The 22222-nt window shown below is 40.8% G+C and overlaps 1 protein-coding gene across 1 annotated transcript in view; it reads right to left on the minus strand.

The window, feature by feature from the left end:
* LOC103524481 (alpha-N-acetylgalactosaminidase) overlaps positions 1-22222 on the minus strand; it is a 47694-nt gene that overhangs the window by 14078 nt on the left and 11394 nt on the right. Inside the window, 3 exon segments of the mRNA XM_008489495.3 lie at positions 10305-10502; positions 12022-12226; positions 13227-13459. Coding sequence (XP_008487717.1) covers positions 10305-10502; positions 12022-12226; positions 13227-13459 — 636 coding nt within the window.

A 22222-nucleotide genomic window follows, 5' to 3' on the forward strand; every position in this document is an offset into this window, starting at 1 on the left:
TCTGGTATACTGGCCAACTCCAAGAGTAAACCATTTTCTTGCCTGTCCTGTTCAGCCAGTAGCCGAATTCGGGGTAACCTGAAAACAGAAGACGATAGAAAATTAGATATCAACCAAAACAAATGTGGTCGATGGAGGAATAGAGGTTTGTTGATAGAGGGAACTATGTAGGTATAATAACGGAGGTCTTGTCGATGTCGTCCCGATATTGTAGAGAAGGTGGACAGGAGAAAGCCAGTCGTTCCGAGAACGAACCTTATCACCTTAGTGCCGGCCACTCTCACGGTCAGAGCATCAGACAGACCTAGATCTGCTACCGCTAGATGATAAATTTCAGACCGAGCGGGATTCGAAGCAGCGACCTAGCACTTACAAGACAAGTACGCTACCCTTCAGGCTAACTAGACTGTCCTGACCTTAAGGCCTAACCTATACTATGACGCTTAATGCTCACACTTTTACCTCTCACCTCATCAGCATTCAAAGCGGAAAAAATATTGCCGTAAGTACCTCCTATGTATATGTTTTCAAGCTGATTGTTTATTTGTACGAAATTTGCATACCATAATGATAAAAACTTCGCCGTCCGCGAGAATAGGGTTAGGTGGTAGAAAACGCCTCCGGCGTTAACCTCGCCTAGTGGTTACCTTCCACTCAAGAGTCTATTATTATTATTATTATTAAGTTATAAGCTATAAGTTTACTTAAAGTTTTACTTTCAGACTTGAACTGAATTTGAGCTTTATAAATAAATGTGAACTATTGTGAAACCCTACATAGATATCTCAGCAGTTGCCAGTTGCCTATACGAGGTACTATAGTTTTTGCCATGGTAAACTTGGAATACCAAAGAAATGTCTTACTGAGTTGGAACAATATATTACAAGAACTATACAATTTGTAGCTTTATTTGCATAATAGGCAGTGAGCTTAATACTGCAAATTATAACATAATGACTAGTATTTGAAATTCTTTTTTGCATATGACCTGTAAGTGTTGGTATACCATAGAAGGGTACCTACCTACCAACTATACTAATCAGCTATTATGAAATCTAAGAAAATAAAGAAAAAAATCATAACTGCCTATCCTGTCTTCCTTCTCTCTTCGATTTCGGGACGATAAGACCATAGCAGTTACAGTTCCCTCTGTTAAACCTCTTGAAAAAAAAAGTAGTTACGTATTACCTATACTTTTGTTCCCTCTTAAGGTTTCGCCTGAGGGGGGAAGGGTGCTCCAAATTATAGACAGGGGGCTACTAGTAGGTAACGAGGAAACTTGGTAAGTGTTCCTGCGGGGATTGAATATACCTACACCAGTGAAGAACGGCCATTTCCACACTTTTAACCAAACTATAGGTATTTATTTTTCACCGATATTTTCAATCATTTCTGGGCGATCTGCAAAACGGACCGATACCATTAGAGAGCTATTTATCATACTGATCTCCATGTAATAGATAATGGGCTTAGAGAGTAGCTTGGACCTTGATATTGCTTTACAAGAATAGCACAAAGCACAATAGGACACACCAGGATAGATCAATACAGTACAGAGGTAGAATGGTATCCGGCAAACTTGAAACTTTATTTTCCCTGGTAATAGATAAATTAATTGGAAATGAGATAGATAATAATTATAAAGGAAAGATGGAAAGGTCTCATTATATCGACCCTATTATTGGCACATCCACGGATAATATTCGTTCTCGGAACGGCAGGCTTTCTACTATCCTGTCTTCAATCTCTCTTAGATTTCGGGACGATAAGACCTTATTAGTTACAGTTCCCTCTATAAAACCTCTTGGAAAAAAGTAACAATTTTGTCTGAGAAGTATGCTGTGTCGTTTGGGCAACCCCAAATTTGGGCATTAAGTCGATAAATTTTATTGATTGTTTCTCTCTCCGACACACCTTATCGTTTTAAATCGATCAACTATGCTTGGACTTGGACACATCTTATCGTTTTAAATCGATCAACTATGCTTGGACACATCTTATCGTTTTAAATCGATCAACTATGATTGGACACACCTCTTCAGAGAAGTCTTCAAGAAACAAGAAAAGTCTGAAAATACGTCTCGTCATCGTCGTCGATCAACTATGCTTGGACACATCTTATGGTTTTAAATCGATTAACTATGTTTGAACACACCTTATCATTTATCTCTTTTTCCAGATCCATTTATCTGTCTCTTTTTCCAGACCAGAAGAGAAGTTCGAAAGGATGGAGCAGGAAATAATCGGCCTTATCGACGAATCCTGCATCTGCGCGCGCAACCAGGACTTCAAGGCAGCATTGGAGAAGGCCAAGCTTGCGTCCAATAAGGAAAGAGTGCTGATCAAGCTGCAGGAACAGTTTGGCCATGCTGACTCACACAATATTGAGCTCACCTTTTCGGTATTGCCTCAGGAATTTTGACTTTTTTTAGACAAATACTTTCTTTATTTGGTAACAGAACATTAATAGGTATTTACTGTAGGATACTCACCTTTTCGGTATTGCCTCAGGAATTTTGACTTTTTTTAGACAAATACTTTCTTTATTTGGTAACAGAACATTAATAGGTATTTATAGTAGGATACTACCTATGTAAAGTAGGTATCACGTACTTTAATTAGCATTCTTTCCTCCATTATTAGGCGCTTCAACTAAGGCCAGCTTCTCACTATCAGGTAGACCTGACAATCAGGATGACACATGGTACAGGAGTAAGTATTGTGCAATATTCTTTTCCCTTTTATTATTTCCTCTTTTGAGGAAAAAAAATGCCAGAGCGGTTCGCAACGATGCCCTTAGTCAGCTACACCGGGAAATGAAACATGAGGCTGAGAAATGTATTCTGACTTCGGCCAAACTGATTGCTCCCAGCATTGAGGACAATTTCAGCAATGGCTACAATTGGTAAGGCTTTCACTTCTTTCCACTTATAATCTGGAGCACTGTTAATATTGATTTGAATCATAAATAAGGTCTAGGTCGGCACATAACATATTCGAAATCTTTCCTTCGACACATCCACTAAAGGAGGAATATATTGCCAGCCTAGTTAGCTTGGAGGGTAACGTGTCTGCCTTGTAAGCGCTAGCACGCGCATTTGATTCCCTCCCGGGGCGGATTTTATCCTGAACGGATAAGGTTCTTTCTCGGAACGGCTGGCTTTCTTCTATCCTGTCTTTCTTTTCTCTTGGCTTTCGGGATGCTAAGGTCTGCAGTTACAGTTCCCTCTATGAAACTTATTTAAAAGAAAATGTTTGAATTCTGCTCAGGTGTGTTCAAAGCATCCGAAATTCAGCACACTCTTCTCTAGCTCAAGATTTGGAGATTAACAAGGCAGTGACATTCCTCCGAATGAATGACGTGAGCCAAGCAGTGGACGTGTTGAAGTCTTGCGATGAAATGACCAGCTCAGCCGCTACCAATTTGTCGTTCATCTATTTTCTGGTGAGTTCTGAGTTTCAGTACCTACCTACTAGTGAAGTAACGATTTATCTTGAGAATCTGTTGACTGTGTTGCAGTACACTTAGTAGGCGTCCACAATGGAGTACAGACCATCAACCATAGCCTAGTCCCGACCCAGGAGAAAAACAAAACATGCTAATGAACAGAAGCGTCCTCAACGGAGCACTGATCATAGCTCTGACCCTCTTTTCTGCGATGATCGATGACTCCTTACTGAGACGTACTCTGTTTCAGCAAGGTGAGGTAGAACAGGCAGAGAAAATGGCAGAGGAGGCCTGCACCGCAGACACGTACAACTCAGCAGCTTTTGTCAACCTGGGTAATTGTGCTATGGCTAGAGAGGATTATGTCAAGGGCAAGGAGCTGTATGTCCACGCTTTGGACAACGATGCTACTTGTATTGAAGCCCTGTACAACCTAGGTAAGGTTTTTTTTTCAAAGAGGTTTGACAGAGGGAACTGTAACTACTAAGGTCTTATCGTCCCGAAATCGAAGAGAGAAGGGAGACGGGATAGAAGAAAGCCAGCCGTTCCGAGAACGAACATTATCCGTTCAGGATAAAATCCGCCGCGGGCGGGAATCGAACCCGCGGCCTAACGCTTACAAGGCAGACGCGCTACACACCGAGCTAACTAGGCTGGGGATAGAAGAAAGCCAGCCGTTCCGAGAACGAACATTATCCGTTCAGGATAAAATCCGCCTCGGGCGGGAATCGAACCCGCGGCCTAACGCTTACAAGGTAGACGCGTTACCCACCGAGCTAACTAGGCTCGCCATCTCAGATTAGGTACATAATTATAATTAATAATTCTTTCAAACATTTGTTCCTCTGTTAGGTCTTGCACACAAGCACCTCAACGAATACTCGGACTCTCTCGAGTGTTTTCACAAGTTGCAGGCCATCGTGCCCAGCATGCCAGAAGTTCTGTATCAGATAGCATCCCTTTATGAGATCACTGGTGATGTAGAACAGGCCGTTGAGTGGTGAGTTCTCTATTTAGTTATTGCACATGGTATTTTGACCACTTTTGGACGGATTTCGACCGTTTTTTGGCGGTTTTCAGCTATACCGACTAAACGGTTAGAGATATGGTAAAAGTTAGGGTAAAATAATACTCAAATAAGCATCATTCAATAGGATAAGGAAAGTCGTGTAATGTTCACACCAGATTTTTTACATAAAGCTAAATCAAAATTTTGAAGGTGTACCTTCAAAATCAAGCCCCCCCAAAAATTTAGGCAAGAACCGCCTATGGTTGAAATGACCATTATTGGGCAGTGCCAGGGCCTTATTGGCTTCATTTTTGCTCTTTTACTATGGGTCGAACTCCGAAAATTTGGAGCACCCCCCGGTACATAGCATTTTGGACTCTTGCCCTCCCAACCCCTCAATAACATTTTTTATACGGCCTTGGGCCGGGCGGTCCGCATTAGCATCTATGAACTTCGTGTTCCTTGATTGTTGGGCGTTCTTCAGTTCAAAAACTACAATCAAATTCAGAATATCAGAATAATTAAAAGAGAGTCTAATGTCATCTAGGATAAAGTCTTCTGACATCTAGGATAAAAGTCTTCTGACAATAATAAAGAAATTAACAAAGTTGAATAAAAATCCTTCGGAGCCAACCTCCGTGGCCGAGTGGGTATCACATTAGGCTTGCACGCCGGAGGTCCCGGGTTCAATTCCCTGCGGGGTCGAAGTTTTTTCGGCTCTGCGCTTGGCTCACTCAGCCTCGTGAGGACAATTGAGTTGCTAGGTACTTTAATCGAGTAGCGTCCACCTGCGGCATTACCAGTGTAAAAATTATTATTGAAAGATGGAAATCGATTGCGAAGGAAGCACTTAGTAAATCGGTGATATCCACAAAAGTTGTGATAAGGCTCTGCTTTAAAACAAATAAATTCACGATTTGATTGATTTGATTTCCTTCGGGACCCTTTCCTTCCACAGTCGGATGTCAATGAGAATCTACTCCTAGAAGCGGTTCGCAACGATGCCCTTAGTCAGCTACACCGGGAAATGAAACATGAGGCTGAGAAATGTATTCTGACTTCGGCCAAACTGATTGCGCCTAGCATTGAAGACAATTTCAGCAATGGCTACAATTGGTAAGTCTTTCACTTCTTTCCACTTGTAATCTGGAGCACTGTTAATCTTAATTTGAATCATGAATAAGGTAAGTCGTAGGTCGGCACATAATAATATATTCGAAATCTTCGTTCTTTTGGCCTATCCACTAAAGGAGGAATATATTGCCGGCCTAGTTAACTTTGAGGGTAACGCGTCTGCCTTGTAAGCGCGAGGACGCGCGTTTGATTCCCTCCTGGGGCGGATTTTATCCTGAACGGATAATGTTCGTTCTCGGAACGGCTGGCTTTCTTCTATCCTGTCTTTCTTTTCTCTTGGCTTTCGGGATGATAAGACCTTAGCAGTTACAGTTCCCTCTATGAAACTTATAAGAAAATGTTTGGATTCTGCTCAGGTGTGTTCAAAGCATCCGAAATTCAGCACACTCTTCTCTAGCTCAAGATTTGGAGATTAACAAGGCAGTGACATTCCTCCGAATGAATGACGTGAGCCAAGCAGTGGACGTGTTGAAGTCTTGCGATGAAATGACCAGCTCAGCCGCTACGAATTTGTCGTTCATCTATTTTCTGGTGAGTTCTGAGTTTCAGTACCTACCTACTAGTGAAGTACCGATTTATCTTGAGAATCTGTTGACTGTTTTGCAGTACACTTAGTAGGCGTCCACAATGGGGTACAGACCATCAACCATAGGCTAGTCCCGACCCAAGAGAAAAAGAAACCATGCTAATGAATAGAAGCGTCCTCAACGGAGCACTGATCATAGCTCTGACCCTCTTTTCTGCGATGATCGATGACTTCTTACTGAGACGTACTCTGTTTCAGCAAGGTGAGGTAGAACAGGCAGAGAAAATGGCAGAGGAGGCCTGCGCCGCAGACACGTACAACTCGCCTGTTATTTTCAGTCAGTCGTGTCTGGCAGTGAGATGACCATCAGTCGCCCAATGACGGGGGTGCGCGGTGCGGGCTACACATCCACGAATAAGACCAGGAATATCTTCGATCCTCTCAACCAGGCAGCGAGTCGCCCAGAGCTGTCAACGCGATCTCCTAAACCAGTCGTGTCTGGCAGTGAGATGACCATCAGTCGCCCAATGACGGGGGTGCGCGGTGCGGGCTACACATCCACCAATAAGACCAGGAATATCTTCGATCCTCTCAACCAGGCAGCGAGTCGCCCAGAGCTGTCAACGCGATCTCCTAAAGCGGAAGAAAAGTATGTTTGTGTAGGAAATTTAATATACTTTGCACCTAAAACAAACTATGATTTATTTATTTTTTTAATATGTATGATATTGGGAACTGTCTCCTGTAACTGGGTTTATCGTCCCGAAATCGAAGAGAAGAGGATAGGATACCTTATCTGTTGAGGGTAAATTTCGCCTCGGGCGGGAATCGAACCCGGGACCTTTTCCTTACAAGGCAGACGCGCTAACCCGGCTAACCTCCAAGCTAACTAGTCTAGCAAACTATGAAGACCTTTTCCTTACAAGGCAGACGCGCTAACCCGGCTAACCTCCAAGCTAACTAGGTTGGCAAACTATGAAACGAGACGAGACAAGACGAGACGAGGTGAATCTGTGTTGTCGAGGCAGTGTAGACGGTTCAGTCGACATCGATCGACAGTCCGGTCGACACCTCAATATAGGCTGGTATAACCAACTAATTTTTGTTTTGTCACAAGCACCATACAATACTTATTTTGTAATAACACCTACCTAGGCACCAAGTAACAACAACACAACGAAAGTCGCATACCATGTAAGAAGTAATAACTAAGTACCTAGATTCTGGATAAATCGGTAGCTAATATGATTTTATTGTTTCTCACATGATACCTACTATAACTAGGTATCTTGGTTGCATCTGTCCCCATAAGCTATACATCATGTGAAGGACTTATTATGACAACTGTATGATAAACCATTTCCTTTTCCTTTGTGACAATTCGCATCCCTTTCATATTATTATGATATGTACTTAAGTAAGTATGATAGGTCATGAGAAGATTGCCATGTCATCTGACAGGACATAATTTGGTGAGAATGTCATCTGACATGACATTGAGTTCTCTTCAGAGAAGTCTTCAAGAAACAAGAAAAGTCTGAAAATACGTCTCGTCATCGTCGTCAATCAACAGTCAATCAATAGTTACTATGCTTGGACACATCTTATGGTTTTAAATCGATCAACTATGTTTGGGCACACCTTATCGTTTTAAATCGATTAACTATGTTTGGGCACACCTTATCATTTATCTCTTTTTCCAGCTAACTAGGTATCTTGGTTGCATCTGTCCCCATAAGCTATACATCATGTGAAGGACTTATTATGACAACTGTATGATAAACCATTTCCCTTTCCTTTGTGACAATTCGCATCCCTTTCATATTATTATGATAGGTACTTAAGTATGATAGGTCATGAGAAGATTGCCATGTCATCTGACAGGACATAATTTGGTGAGAATGTCATCTGACATGACATTGAGTTCTCTTCAGAGAAGTCTTCAAGAAACAAGAGAAGTCTTCAAGAAACAAGAAAAGTCTGAAAATACGTCTCGTCATCGTCGTCGATCAACTATGCTTGGACAAATGGACACATACGGTGTGGCAATTACCAGACGGCGCTGGATATCTACAAGCAAGTGTATGCCAAGTACCCGGATAATATTGAGTGTGAGTTTTACGGTGTGGCAATTACCAGACGGCGCTGGATATCTACAAGCAAGTGTATGCCAAGTACCCGGATAATATTGAGTGTGAGTTTTTTTTTGTATGTCAAATGTTTTATGTACATAAAGTTGTCTGTAATGTGTATTAACAATACAATAAGTTTTGATTGAATTGAATTGAACCTAAAGGTGCCAGCCTGGTTAGCTTGGTCGGTACCTCGTCTGCCTTGTAAGCACTAGGCCTTGGGCGGATCTAATCCTGAACGGATAATATTCGTTCTCGGAACGGCAGGCTTTCTACTATCTTGTCTTCAATCTCTCTTAGATTTCGGGACGATAAGACCTTATTAGTTACAGTTCCCTCTGGATAATATTCGTTCTCGGAACGGCAGGCTTTCTACTATCCTGTCTTCAATCTCTCTTAGATTTCGGGACGATAAGACCTTATTAGTTAGAGGCATCTTTTCAAGGTTTCAGTCGACCGCGACATCGATCGACGGCGTCGACTGTGTGTGGACACAGCCTTACGCTTCTAGGGTTAATCCCCGTTTCAAACTTTCAACATCAGAAGGTGATGATTGATGAATAAAGGGAAAATCTTAGTTGAATGTTGGACCCCTGAAGTTAAGAAACATAGCGTGTCCATGGTTAGTACTTGGATGGGTGACCAATTGACCATCTGGGCAATCGAGTGCTGCTAGCTTTTCCTGGTCGTTAAAACCCGAAAAAAGTAACAATTTTGTCTGAGAAGTATGCTGTGTCGTTTGGGCAACCCAAAATTTGGGCATTAAGTCGATAAATTTTATTGATTATTTCTCTCTTTCTATCAGGTTTGAAATTCCTAGTCCGTCTCTGTCAAGACCTAGGACTGAAGGAGGCCACAGACTACGCTCTGGATTTGAAGAAAGCTGAGAAGGCCAAGGATGTGAGGGCCAGGGTAGGCAGCAGTGGAAGGCCAGACTCAAGGAGGTCCAGTGGCCGGTCCTCCTCTAAAGGCTACCTGAGTGACGATCGGGCAGATAGTGAAGAATTAGGTGAGTATTTCCTTCTTTTATAGCAGAGTGGAAATCTGATTGCCGCGGAGCGCAGAGAGTTCCAGTTCAATTTGCAGAAGAGTGGAAAAAAGTCACAAATATCTCACATGTCTAAAGGCTACCTGAGTGACGATCGGGCAGATAGTGAAGAATTAGGTGAGTATTTCCTTCTTTTATAGCAGAGTGGAAATCCGATTGGCGCGGAGCGCAGAGAGTTCCAGTTCAATTTCCAGAAGAGTGGTCTAAAGGCTACCTGAGTGACGATCGGGCAGATAGTGAAGAATTAGGTGAGTATTTCCTTCTTTTATAGCAGAGTGGAAATCCGATTGCCGTGGAGCGCAGAGAGTTCCAGTTCAATTTCCAGAAGAGTGGATCGAATTCATCAGGATAAAATCCGCCCCGGGTGGGAATCGAACCCGCGGCCCAGCGCTTATAAGGCAGACGCACTACCAACTAAGTTAAAATTCCTTTTTTCTATTTTCCCTGCCATACAGCGGGGTGATAGTCTCTAGCCATGTTTAATTGGCTCATCCTGAACCGCAGTCAACCATCGTATTGTGAGGACTTGTGCTTATTCTTTAAAAGCAGAGAGAACCCTTTGAAAACTGCAAGCTAGCTGGTTAGGGTTTACTTTTCTCCTCCTTGTTTATAGCCTCATAGCTATCCTTTCAACGTTCCCTAGCCACACAATTTGTCTACCGATCGTCCCAGTGGGCAATCTTTTTTATATCCCTAATTGAACTCAGTTTTCCTCAGGCTCACCTTGTAGATTCTTCGTCCTTGAATTCCCAGTGGGTCCTGATCGACAGCGATGATCTTGCGGTTCTGCAGGATGGCCTTGTACTCCGGCCGGATGGTTCTCAAATCCACAGACATGAGGAGAGGGTTGAAAACTGCAAGCTAGCTGGTTAGGGTTTACTGTCAGTTCTCCTCCTTGTTTATAGCCTCACAGCTATCCTTAGCTAGACAATTTGCCTACCGGTCGTCGCAGTGAGCAATTTTTTTTTATATCCCTAATAATTGAAATCAGTTTTCCTTAGGCTCACCTTGTAGATTCTTCGTCCTTGAATTCCCAGTGGGTCCTGATCGACAGCGATGATCTTGCGGTTTTGCAGGATAGCCTTGTATTCTGGCCGGATGGTTCTCAAATCCACAGACATAAGGAGAGGAGCAGCCAGGATGGCCCACATGGCCATCTGAGTTTTGGATTGCTCGTAGCTGAGGCCAAAGTTTCCGATGATCAACTGAAACCATTTGTGGACAGGGGAAATAATTTTAACCCACAGATGAGCTAGGAAGATGCCGTTTTCACCATTGGATTCCTTATTTTTTGTACATACTGGGAAAAATCGGAAACTCCCCCCACATGGCCATCTGAGTTTTGGATTGCTCGTAGCTGAGGCCAAAGTTTCCGATGATCAACTGAAACGATTTGTGGACAGGGGAAATAATTTCCACATGGCCATCTGAGTTTTGGATTGCTCGTAGCTGAGGCCAAAGTTTCCGATGATCAACTGAAACGATTTGTGGACAGGGGAAATATTTTTAACCCACTTCTAGATTAGCTAGGAAGATGCCGTTTTCACCATTGGATTCCTTATTTTTTGTACATACTGGGAAACTCCCTACTTCTAGATGAGCTAGGAAGATGCGGTTTTCACCATTGGATTCCTTATTTTTTGTACATACTGGGAAAAATCGGAAACTCCCCAAATATTCCAAACCGTTCCCGAGATATTGACGTTTTTTAGTCCCCCCCCATAAGAAATACACGGGGAACACACTTTGAGGCCAGCAAAACTTTTCCTACGTTTCATATTTTGCTCTCGCTCTTAGTTTTCAGTTTCCCTTTTCATTCCTTCGAGACCAAACTCAGGGACGATATTAGTTTTCAGGGGTGAAGATAAGGGAGCGCGAAGCGCGACCTCATGCACACCCCGCAAAGCCCCGGGAGCGCGTAGCGCGACCACATGCACAACCCCGCGAAGCCCCGGGAGCGCGCAGCGCGACCGTATACGCAACTCAATGGGAACACACTTTGAGGCCAGCAAAACTTTTCCTACGTTTCATATTTTGCTCTCGCTTTTAGTTTTCAGTTTCCCTTTTCATTCCTTCCAGACCAAACTCAGGGACGATATTAGTTTTGCACACCCCGCAAAGCCCCGGGAGCGCGTAGCGCGACCACATGCACAACCCCGCGAAGCCCCGGGAGCGCGCAGCGCGACCGTATACATTGAATTCAATTCAATTTATTCAAACTTAATTTGTATGAACGCCTGGTATCTATCGTAAGTATGCAATGTGCGCAACATTTTTGATTATTTTCTCTCCATGGCTTTTACAATCTCCTTTGCTATTTGTAGTTAAACTTTAGACCGCGCAGCGCGACCGTAAACAAGGGAGCGCGACCCCATGCATAACACCACGAAGCTCCGGGAGCGCGCAGCGCGACCGTATACGCAACTCCGCGTAGCGAACACGCGAAGCCCCTCTCTCGAGCACGAAGTGCGAGTATACGATACGATCTACAATGGGTATCTTACTGCCTTATTTTATTCAAACTTAATTTGTATGAACGCCTGGTATCTATCGTAAGTATGCAATGTGCGCAACATTTTTGATTATTTTCTATCCATGGCTTTTACAATCTCCCTCCTAGTTCCTTTGCTATTTTGTAGTTAAACTTTACTGAAACATTTGTGAGGGAATTTTTTAGGGAACTTTACTGAACTATTTGTAATCGTAATCAAGGTAAGATTTTACCATGTCAGGATCGTTCCAATGGCCAGGTCCAGCGTTTGGTACAATGGTGTCCTGATTGTTTCCATAGTAGTCGATGATGCTCTCCAAACTTTGCCAAGAGTCCTGGATGTCGTCGAAATTTCGCCACAGATTGCAATGCTCGATAATAGAGGTGAAGTTTGGCTGAGAAAAAGGAAAAAGATAGATAAGGTGTTATTTATAACGACTAGGTAGGTATTAGGCCAGCCACTCACTATCAGGTAGGCTTGACAAGTATACCCGATCAGGTCTACCTGATACGTAAGTTGACCAATGGCAACTGGACATATGGTTTTAAAGGATATAATTAGAGACATTTTTTTGGTTCAAATTCATGGAACGTTAACCCCCCCTTCAAATTCTTGAAAAGGGGTTGATTGTCTCGTAAGTGAATCTTCTTGTGATCATAAAAAAAAGATCAACTTATTTAATGGAATGGAACTCACAAGGAAAGCAAAGAACATTTGCCTGATCCAAAATTCCTTAATCATAGATAAGTATTCTAAGAACAACTTTTGAGACTTGGCCCACTACCGTTTACACATTTTCGACCATACTGTATCTACCAGAGCACATACCTATATCTCCTTGTACCGGGCAGCATCATTTATGTAACATTTATTACATAGGAACCAAACTATGACCATGTTCATTGCTAAACAGTTGATTTATGTACTACATAGTATACACCATTCTAGTTAGACTCAATGTCCATGGCTCTATGTATAGTTGTATAGTTATACATAGGTAGTATGTATATAGGTACTATTGATATATTCAATGACTATAAACTAGATCACGTTTTACTTGGAACTCGTGTGTACAGGACTCATGCCAGCCAATCAAAGCTGAGTATATTGAATACTAATCTGGAATATAGGTTACCTTCGAGGTCACAAAGGTCTTCAAGAGTGAGACTTTGTGCCGTGAGGTGACACTTAACACTTTGCTTCCTCCCAGGGAAAGAAAAAGGAGGTAATTTTGATTATTCTTTTTTTCAAGAGGTTTGGCAGAGGGAACTGCAACTGCCCAAGGTCTTATCGTCCCGAAATCAAAGAGAGAAGGAAGACAGGATAGGACAAAGCCAGCCGTTCCGAGAACGAACCTTATCTGTTCAGGATGAAATCTGCCCCGAGCGGGAATCGAATCTGCGGCCTAGCGCTTACAAGGCAGACGCGCTACCAAACAAGCTAACTAGTCTGGCCGTGAGCGAAATCTGATAATTAGGATAACTTGTAGTCTTACCTCTGTCCATATCACTGGGGTGCGAGTAACAGCCGTCGATTTTGATGTAGTCCACATTCCATTCAGCGAAGCTGTAGGCATCCCGTTCTAGGTATCCCAGAATACCGGGATATCCCGCGCATGTGTAGTTGCCATAGTCCTCGTACATACCGAACTTGAGACCTTTGCTGTGAATCTGGAACAAGAGAGAGGCAAGCCCTGTGTTATTTTATCCTCGTTGGCGTAGTGGTCGAGACGCTCGCCTGGCAAACAGGAGGGCGTGGTTTCAATCCCAGCAGAGGTGTGGAATTTTATCCTCAATATATTTTGAGAATTTGACCACAATAATAGTATTTAGGTAGTAGCCTACTGCTGGAATAAAGGGAGTTTTCAGTCCTATGCGAGCAGTACAATTAAATTTGTAAGAAAATACCTTCAGCAATCTCTCAGCGTGTGTTATCTTATCTTCAGTTCAAGAGCCCATTTGATATTAATTGAAGATTTGAAGACACTCTCCTTACAATAGGCAAATAGGCATCTATTAGAAAGTTGACTTCCATTCAAAGCTCGGCACTTTCCTGCCAATCCTGACCATTAAATTGGTAACAATAAAATTCAAATCAGTCTGCCTATAATAAAATTGCTAATGTGTGTAATGTGTATGGTGCGTATGCCTGTAAAAAGGCGCAATCAAACTGAGGCAAAATGTAGCATGCTTCAGAGATTTTGAATTTGATGGACTTGGTCTTGAAGCAAGCTACAATGCTACATGTTGCCTTAAAACAGCGATTCCCAAACTAGGGTCCGCGGCCCTCAAATGGCAGCGAAGGATTTCCTTCGGGCCCCAAAGCCCCCTCTGAAAATCGCCTTCTGGTGAAGTTGAGTCACAAAAAATGTAGTAAAGGGGCCGCGACGCCTTCACAATTGAAAAAAAGGGGCAGCAAAAAAAAAAAAAAGTTTGGGAACAGCTGCCTTAAAACATGCTTCACTACAGCCTGTTTCATGTTGCTTCAGTGTAATAGCGCCTTAATTTGCAAGTCGTACATGATGTATGACCAATATGTAAGCGTATGACCGTATGTCAGTCATATCTCTAATGTGTAAGCCACCTTTGTATAGCCTATAATAATATGGGAGAGAAATTCCATTACGTCCGGACTTATTAAATTGGAATAATGAAACTTTTTGTATACCAATGGAAACAATGAAACAGATCAGGGCAAATTAATCTCCGGTGGAATTTGTGCAATAATTATGGTGGAGCAATCTCATCGAACTCCATAGTTAGGTCCTGGGTCCCTATAGTACATAGGTACCTAATTAGGTACCATTTCTGCTTAATGAGTCAGAATGAGCCAGCTGTAATACCTAAATGAGTACATAGATAGGTATCTAATCTATGGATTTTTATGTGTAACAATAGAACTTTATGTTTTATAGGTAACTTTATGGGTAGTTCGTTTCAGTATTTCTTCCTTTAATATGGTCGTATGATCTATTGACGAAATTCAAGCTTGATCAAATCAGATAGAATGAAATTCCTTTGCAGTACCTGTACAAGTTTAGTGGTGTGGTTAATTCTGAGAATGAGGCTCAAATGGCAGGACGCTTATACAAAATCTTTCGTACCTAAAAGTAGGACCACTCATTTAAATTTCTTTGCCTACAGGATATTCGGAAAAAAAATCGGATAAAACTCAGGACAAGTGTGTCGTAAGTAGGGTATAGGTAAGGCCACCCACTCACGTCAGGTAAGTCAGGATTTGCATGACAGTTTTACCTGACAGGCTTATGTTTGTCAGGCATAATCTGTCATGAATGCCTGGCCTACGTGGCACCTAACCCCCTAGCACCTAAAGCTCTACTTACTCTCCACCACTGAATGTAAATATTATAGTATTAGTATCATTAATACCTACACGTTTCCAGATCCTTTTGCTGTAATTTTCAAACTTTTTTTTAGAAAGAATTTAAAAACATCTCGAGGCGATAAATAATAAGCAGTAAGCTAGCTTTATTGTAGGATTTTTTTTCATAAAACAAGCACAGGGCGTTATTATGCTTCTATTTTGCCGCTTTATGCTTACAGCAAAGTTATTTACCTACATAAAGCTAACTTTGAACCAAAATCGGTCAGGATTTTACATTCGCGTGGAATTTAATACAAAAGCCTTGTATAAGTGCAATAATTATGGTGGAGCAATCTCATCGAACTCCATAGTTAGGTCCTGGGTCCCTATAGTACATAGGTACCTAATTAGGTACCATTCCTGCTTAATGAGTCAGAATGAGCCAGTTGTAATACCTAAATGAGTACATAGATACCTAATCTATGGACTTTTATGTGTAACAATAGAACTTTATGTTTTATACCTAGATGCAATAATTATGGTGGAGCAATCTCATCGAACTCCATAGTTAGGTCCTGGGTCCCTATAGTACATAGGTACCTAATTAGGTACCATTTCTGCTTAATGAGTCAGAATGAGCCAGCTGTAATACCTAAATGAGTACATAGATACCTAATCTATGGATTTTTATGTGTAACAATTTCCTGCTTAATGAGTCAGAATGAGCCAGCTGTAATACCTAAATGAGTACATAGATACCTAATCTATGGATTTTTATGTGTAACAATAGAACTTTATGTTTTATAGATAACTTTATGGGTAGTTCGTTTCAGTATTTCTTCCTTTAATATGGTCGTTCTTCCTTTAATATGGTCGTATGGTCTATTGACGAAATTCAAGCTTGATCAAATCAGATAGAATGAAATTCCTTTGTAGTACCTGCACAAGTTTAGTGGTGTGGTTAATTCTGAGAATGAGGCTCAAATGGCAGGACGCTTATACAAAATCTTTCGTACCTAAAAAGAAAGTTGACTTCCATTCAAAGCTCAGCACTTTCCTGCCAATCCTGACCATTAAATTGGTAACAATAAAATTCAAATCAGTCTGCCTATAATAAAATTGCTAATGTGTGTAATGTGTATGGTGCGTATGCCTGTAAAAAGGCGCAATCAAACTGAGGCAAAATGTAGCATGCTTCAGAGATTTTGAATTTGATGGACTTGGTCTTGAAGCAAGCTACAATGCTACATGTTGCCTTAAAACAGCGATTCCCAAACTAGGGTCCGCGGCCCTCAAATGGCAGCGAAGGATTTCCTTCGGGCCCCAAAGCCCCCTCTGAAAATCGCCTTCTGGTGAAGTTGAGTCACAAAAAATGTAGTAAAGGGGCCGCGACGCCTTCACAATTGAAAAAAAGGGGCAGCAAAAAAAAAAAAAAGTTTGGGAACAGCTGCCTTAAAACATGCTTCACTACAGCCTGTTTCATGTTGCTTCAGTGTAATAGCGCCTTAATTTGCAAGTCGTACATGATGTATGACCAATATGTAAGCGTATGACCGTATGTCAGTCATATCTCTAATGTGTAAGCCACCTTTGTATAGCCTATAATAATATGGGAGAGAAATTCCATTACGTCCGGACTTATTAAATTGGAATAATGAAACTTTTTGTATACCAATGGAAACAATGAAACAGATCAGGGCAAATTAATCTCCGGTGGAATTTGTGCAATAGTTATGGTGGAGCAATCTCATCGAACTCAATAGTTAGGTCCTGGGTCCCTATAGTACATAGGTCACTAATTAGGTACCATTCCTGCTTAATGAGTCAGAATGAGCCAGCTGTAATACCTAAATGAGTACATAGATACCTAATCTATGGATTTTTATGTGTAACAATAGAACATGTTGCTTCAGTGTAATAGCGCCTTAATTTGTAAGTCGTACGTGATGTATGACCAATATGTAAGCGTATGACCGTATGTCAGTCATATCTCTAATGTGTAAGCCACCTTTGTATAACCTATAATAATATGGGAGAGAAATTCCATTACGTCCGGACTTATTAAATTGGAATAATGAAACTTTTTGTATACCTACCAATGGAAACAATGAAACAGATCAGGGCAAATTAATCTCCGGTGGAATTTGTGCAATAATTATGGTGGAGCAATCTCATCGAACTCCATAGTTAGGTCCTGGGTCCCTATAGTACATAGGTACCTAATTAGGTACCATTCCTGCTTAATCTTAGGTTTAGGGGCAAACAGCCCTAAAGGATGGGTTGAGCTTCTATACGAATCTACGAAACCTCTTTGTATTTTGTTCTCTTCTTCCTGGCATTTTATTCTTTCTCCCCTTGTTTCTTAGAGTCGAATTCATAATGAAGGTGAATGTCATAATAAACTCATAAATATCTTCATACCCGTACATAATCCTACAAGAACTTCTTCATACAGCGACAGTCACTAATAACTCTTACACACTCAATAACTCACGAACACCCTACCCATAAATTGAATTATTCATACTCAATGGATAAGCCGCAAAGTCCCTACCAATGAGCTGAATAAGAGTTAATGAGACAGCAGGCTGTAGTGAAGCATGTTTTAAGGCAGCTGTTCCCAAACTTTTTTTTTTTCGCTGCCCCTTTTTTTTCAATTGTGAAGGCGTCGCGGCCCCTTTACTACATTTTATGTGACTCAACTTCACCAGAAAGCGATTTTCAGGGGGTCTTTGCGGCCCGAAGGAAATCCTTCGCTGCCATTTGGGGGCCGCGGACCCTAGTTTGGGAATCGCTGTTTTAAGGCAACATGTAGCTTGCTTCAAGACCAAGTCCATCAAATTCAAAATCTCTGAAGCATGCTACATTTTGCCTCGGTTTAATTGCGCCTTTTTACAGGCATACGCACCATACACATTACACACATTAGCAATTCTATTATAGGCAGTCTGATTTGAATTTTATTGTTACCAATTTAATGGTCAGGATTGGCAGGAAAGTGCCGAGCTTTGAATGGAAGTCAACTTTCTAATAGATGCCTATTTGCCTATTGTAAGGAGAGTGTCTTCAAATCTTCAATTAATATCAAATGGGCTCTTGAACTGAAGATAAGATAACACAAGCTGAGAGATTGCTGAAGGTTTTTTTTCTTACAAATTTAATTGTACTGCTCGCATAGGACTGAAAAGTCCCTTTACTCCAGCAGTAGGCTACTACTACTATTATTGTGGTCAAATCCTCAAAATATATTAAGGATAAAATTCCACACCTCTGCTGGGATTGAAACCACGCCCTCCTGTTTGCCAGGCGAGCGTCTCGACCACTACGCCAACGAGGATAAAACCTACAATAAAGCCAGCTTACTGCTTATTATTTATCGCCTCGAGATGTTTTTAAATTGTTTCTGAAAAAAGTTTGAAAAGATATATTGTTCCAACTCAGTAAGACATTTCTTTGGTATTCCAAGTTTACCGTGGCAAAAACTATAGTACCTCGTATAGGCAACTGCTGAGATATCTATGTAGGGTTTCACAATAGTTCACATTTATAAAGCTCAAATTCAGTTCAAGTATGAAAGTAAAACTTTAAGTAAACTTAAAGCTTATAACTTACAAGTCTTTTGTATTAAATTCCACGCGAATGTAAAATCCTGACCGATTTTGGTTCAAAATGAAGTTAATGTAGGTGAATAACTTTGCTGTAAGCATAAAGCGGCAAGATGGAAACATAGTAACGCCCTGTGCTTGTTTTATTATGAAAAAAAAAAAACCTACAAACTGGTGTAGGTATATTCAATCCCCGCAGGAACAATTACCAAGTTTCCTCGTTATCTACTAGTAGCCCCCTGTCTATATTTTGGAGCACCCTTCCCCCCCAGGCGAAACCTTAAGAGAGACCAAAAGTATAGGTAATACGTAACTACTGTCACTGATGATTTCGAAGTTCGTACTGAGGTAAATCTCTTTAGGTTTAGGTGTAGGGGCAAACAGCCCTGAAGGATGGGTTGAAGGTTGAGCTTCTATACGAATCTACGAAACCTCTTTGTATTTTGTTCTCTTCTTCCTGGCATTTTATTCTTTCTCCCCTTGTTTCTTAGAGTCGAATTCATAATGAAGGTGAATGTCATAATAAACTCATAAATATCTTCATACCCGTACATAATCCTACAAGAACTTCTTCATACAGCGACAGTCACTAATAACTCTTACACACTCAATAACTCACGAACACCCTACCCATAAATTGAATTATTCATACTCAATGGATAAGCCGCAAAGTCCCTTACCAATGAGCTGAATAAGAGTAATGAGACACACATGCACATTGCACAAGCAATAACTCACTCACTTATAAGCTCACTCGTTGAGCAGAAAAATCACCTTAAAGTGACTTCTTTCGCTCGATCTCCCACTCATTTCCTTTTGTCGAACTTAGTTCCTTTTTGAATCTTTCAATCATTAAAACCATCTAAATATTATCAAATAAATATTGACGGCGTAAAAGCACGAATCGAACCCGCGACCAAGCCCTTACATCGTATTTGCTCTACCCTCCTAAGTAGGCTGGCTAGGCAGAAAATTCTTTTCTTTGACTTAAAGAAAATTGATCTTTTCATAGGTAATTGATTTCCTTATTCTAACGCCAGATGGCTGAGACTATGTTTGTTGATTTATGATGATTTGGAATTCATCACTTGCATATCTTGAATTTTCACCTCTTCATCATAACTACCTTCTAACTTCTTATGGAAGAATAGCTTTACATAGATTTATGTACATGTATATGTAATTGCATATTGTATATTTGTGACATTTGTCAGCTAAATATGCTTATGCTTAGTAGTGCTTAGCGGTACCTATGCTTAGTAAAGAATTTATTGCTTATTAGTGGATGTGCCAAAACTCCCCTGGCATTCCTTCAATGCATGACGGTAAATTTGAGCGTTTACAGCTAATAAGCGTAAGCACTTAACTATGAAATAATATACATGGTATATTTTTCTGGCTTTCTTATAAGTGGTAGGGTTCTCTTGGAGGAGCTCTTCCATCTTTTCTTTCACCGTGATCGTTCAAGATTTATTGCACCTATACACATAGAGTATACACTACAGCTACACAGAGACTGTAAACTTACATTATCTACTATCTAAGTATGTTTACTCATACACTTACACCTACCTTCTTTAAAGAAAAATTAGAATAAGAAAGGGGACGAGGAGGAGAATTTAATTGACGCTAGATTATTTACCATAATCTAGATTTCTAGATTATACAGAATTAGAGGAACATATTATAATTAGAGGTATTTTGATTAGAGGCCGCTCTTGTTTTAAACGTTTTAATGGGAAAATTGCCAACTCGTGTACCTGATGTCCTAAAGACTAGATTTTCCTCAGAACTTTTCCACAGTTAGACCTACCGAATTGACCGTGAAGTAGACTTGTAGAGATGTAGACTCTACAAGTGGGCTAAATTGTAGACAGTCTGAAGGTGTGCACTGTAGACCCTCACTGTAGACGGAATCGAAGAAGTTCAATAGGAAATTAATAGCAATCAGGTTATCGTGGGAGCATACATCGAGTGGTTGGAGGATCACAGCTTGACCTCTTCCATCCCAATAAATCTTGAACGATCACGGTGAAAGAAAAGATGGAAGAGCTCCTCCAAGAGAACCCTACCACTTATAAGAAAGCCAGAAAAATATACCATGTATATTATTTCATAGTTAAGTGCTTACGCTTATTAGCTGTAAACGCTCAAATTTACCGTCATGCATTGAAGGAATGCCAGGGGAGTTTTGGCACATCCACTAATAAGCAATAAATTCTTTACTAAAAGCATACCGCTAAGCACTACTAAGCATACTTAGCTGACAAATGTCACTAATATACAGACATACATACATAATAATTATTATGTAGAGCTATTCTTCAATAAGAAGTTAGAAGGTAGTTATGATGAAGAGGTGAAAATTCAAGATATGCAAGTGATGAATTCCAAATCATCATAAATCAACAAACATAGTCTCAGCCATCTGGCGTTAGAATAAGGAAATCAATTACCTATGAAGCATAGGTACCGCTAAGCACTACTAAGCATAAGCATATTTAGCTGACAAATGTCACAAATATACAATATGCAATTACATATACATGTACATAAATCTATGTAAAGCTATTCTTCCATAAGAAGTTAGAAGGTAGTTATGATGAAGAGGTGAAAATTCAAGATTTGCAAGTGATGAATTCCAAATCATCATAAATCAACAAACATAGTCTCAGCCATCTGGCGTTAGAATAAGGAAATCAATTACCTATGAAAAGATCAATTTTCTTTAAGTCAAAGAAAAGAATTTTCTGCCTAGCCAGCCTACTTAGGAGGGTAGAGCAAATACGATGTAAGGGCTTGGTCGCGGGTTCGATTCGTGCTTTTACGCCGTCAATATTTATTTGATAATATTTAGATGGTTTTAATGATTGAAAGATTCAAAAAGGAACTAAGTTCGACAAAAGGAAATGAGTGGGAGATCGAGCGAAAGAAGTCACTTTAAGGTGATTTTTCTGCTCAACGAGTGAGCTTATAAGTGAGTGAATTATTGCTTGTGCATGTGTGTCTCATTACTCTTATTCAGCTCATTGGTAGGGACTTTGCGGCTTATCCATTGAGTATGAATAATTCAATTTATGGGTAGGGTGTTCGTGAGTTATTGAGTGTGTAAGAGTTATTAGTGACTGTCGCTGTATGAAGAAGTTCTTGTAGGATTATGTACGGGTATGAAGATATTTATGAGTTTATTATGACATTCACCTTCATTATGAATTCGACTCTAAGAAACAAGGGGAGAAAGAATAAAATGCCAGGAAGAAGAGAACAAAATACAAAGAGGTTTCGTAGATTCGTATAGAAGCTCAACCTTCAACCCATCCTTCAGGGCTGTTTGCCCCTACACCTAAACCTAAAGAGATTTACCTCAGTACGAACTTCGAAATCATCAGTGACAGTAGTTACGTATTACCTATACTTTTGGTCTCTCTTAAGGTTTCGCCTGGGGGGGAAGGGTGCTCCAAAATATAGACAGGGGGCTACTAGTAGATAACGAGGAAACTTGGT

This window comes from Diaphorina citri, unplaced genomic scaffold, assembly GCF_000475195.1.
Source record: "Diaphorina citri unplaced genomic scaffold, Diaci psyllid genome assembly version 1.1 scaffold101, whole genome shotgun sequence".
Lineage (NCBI taxonomy): Eukaryota > Metazoa > Arthropoda > Insecta > Hemiptera > Psyllidae > Diaphorina > Diaphorina citri.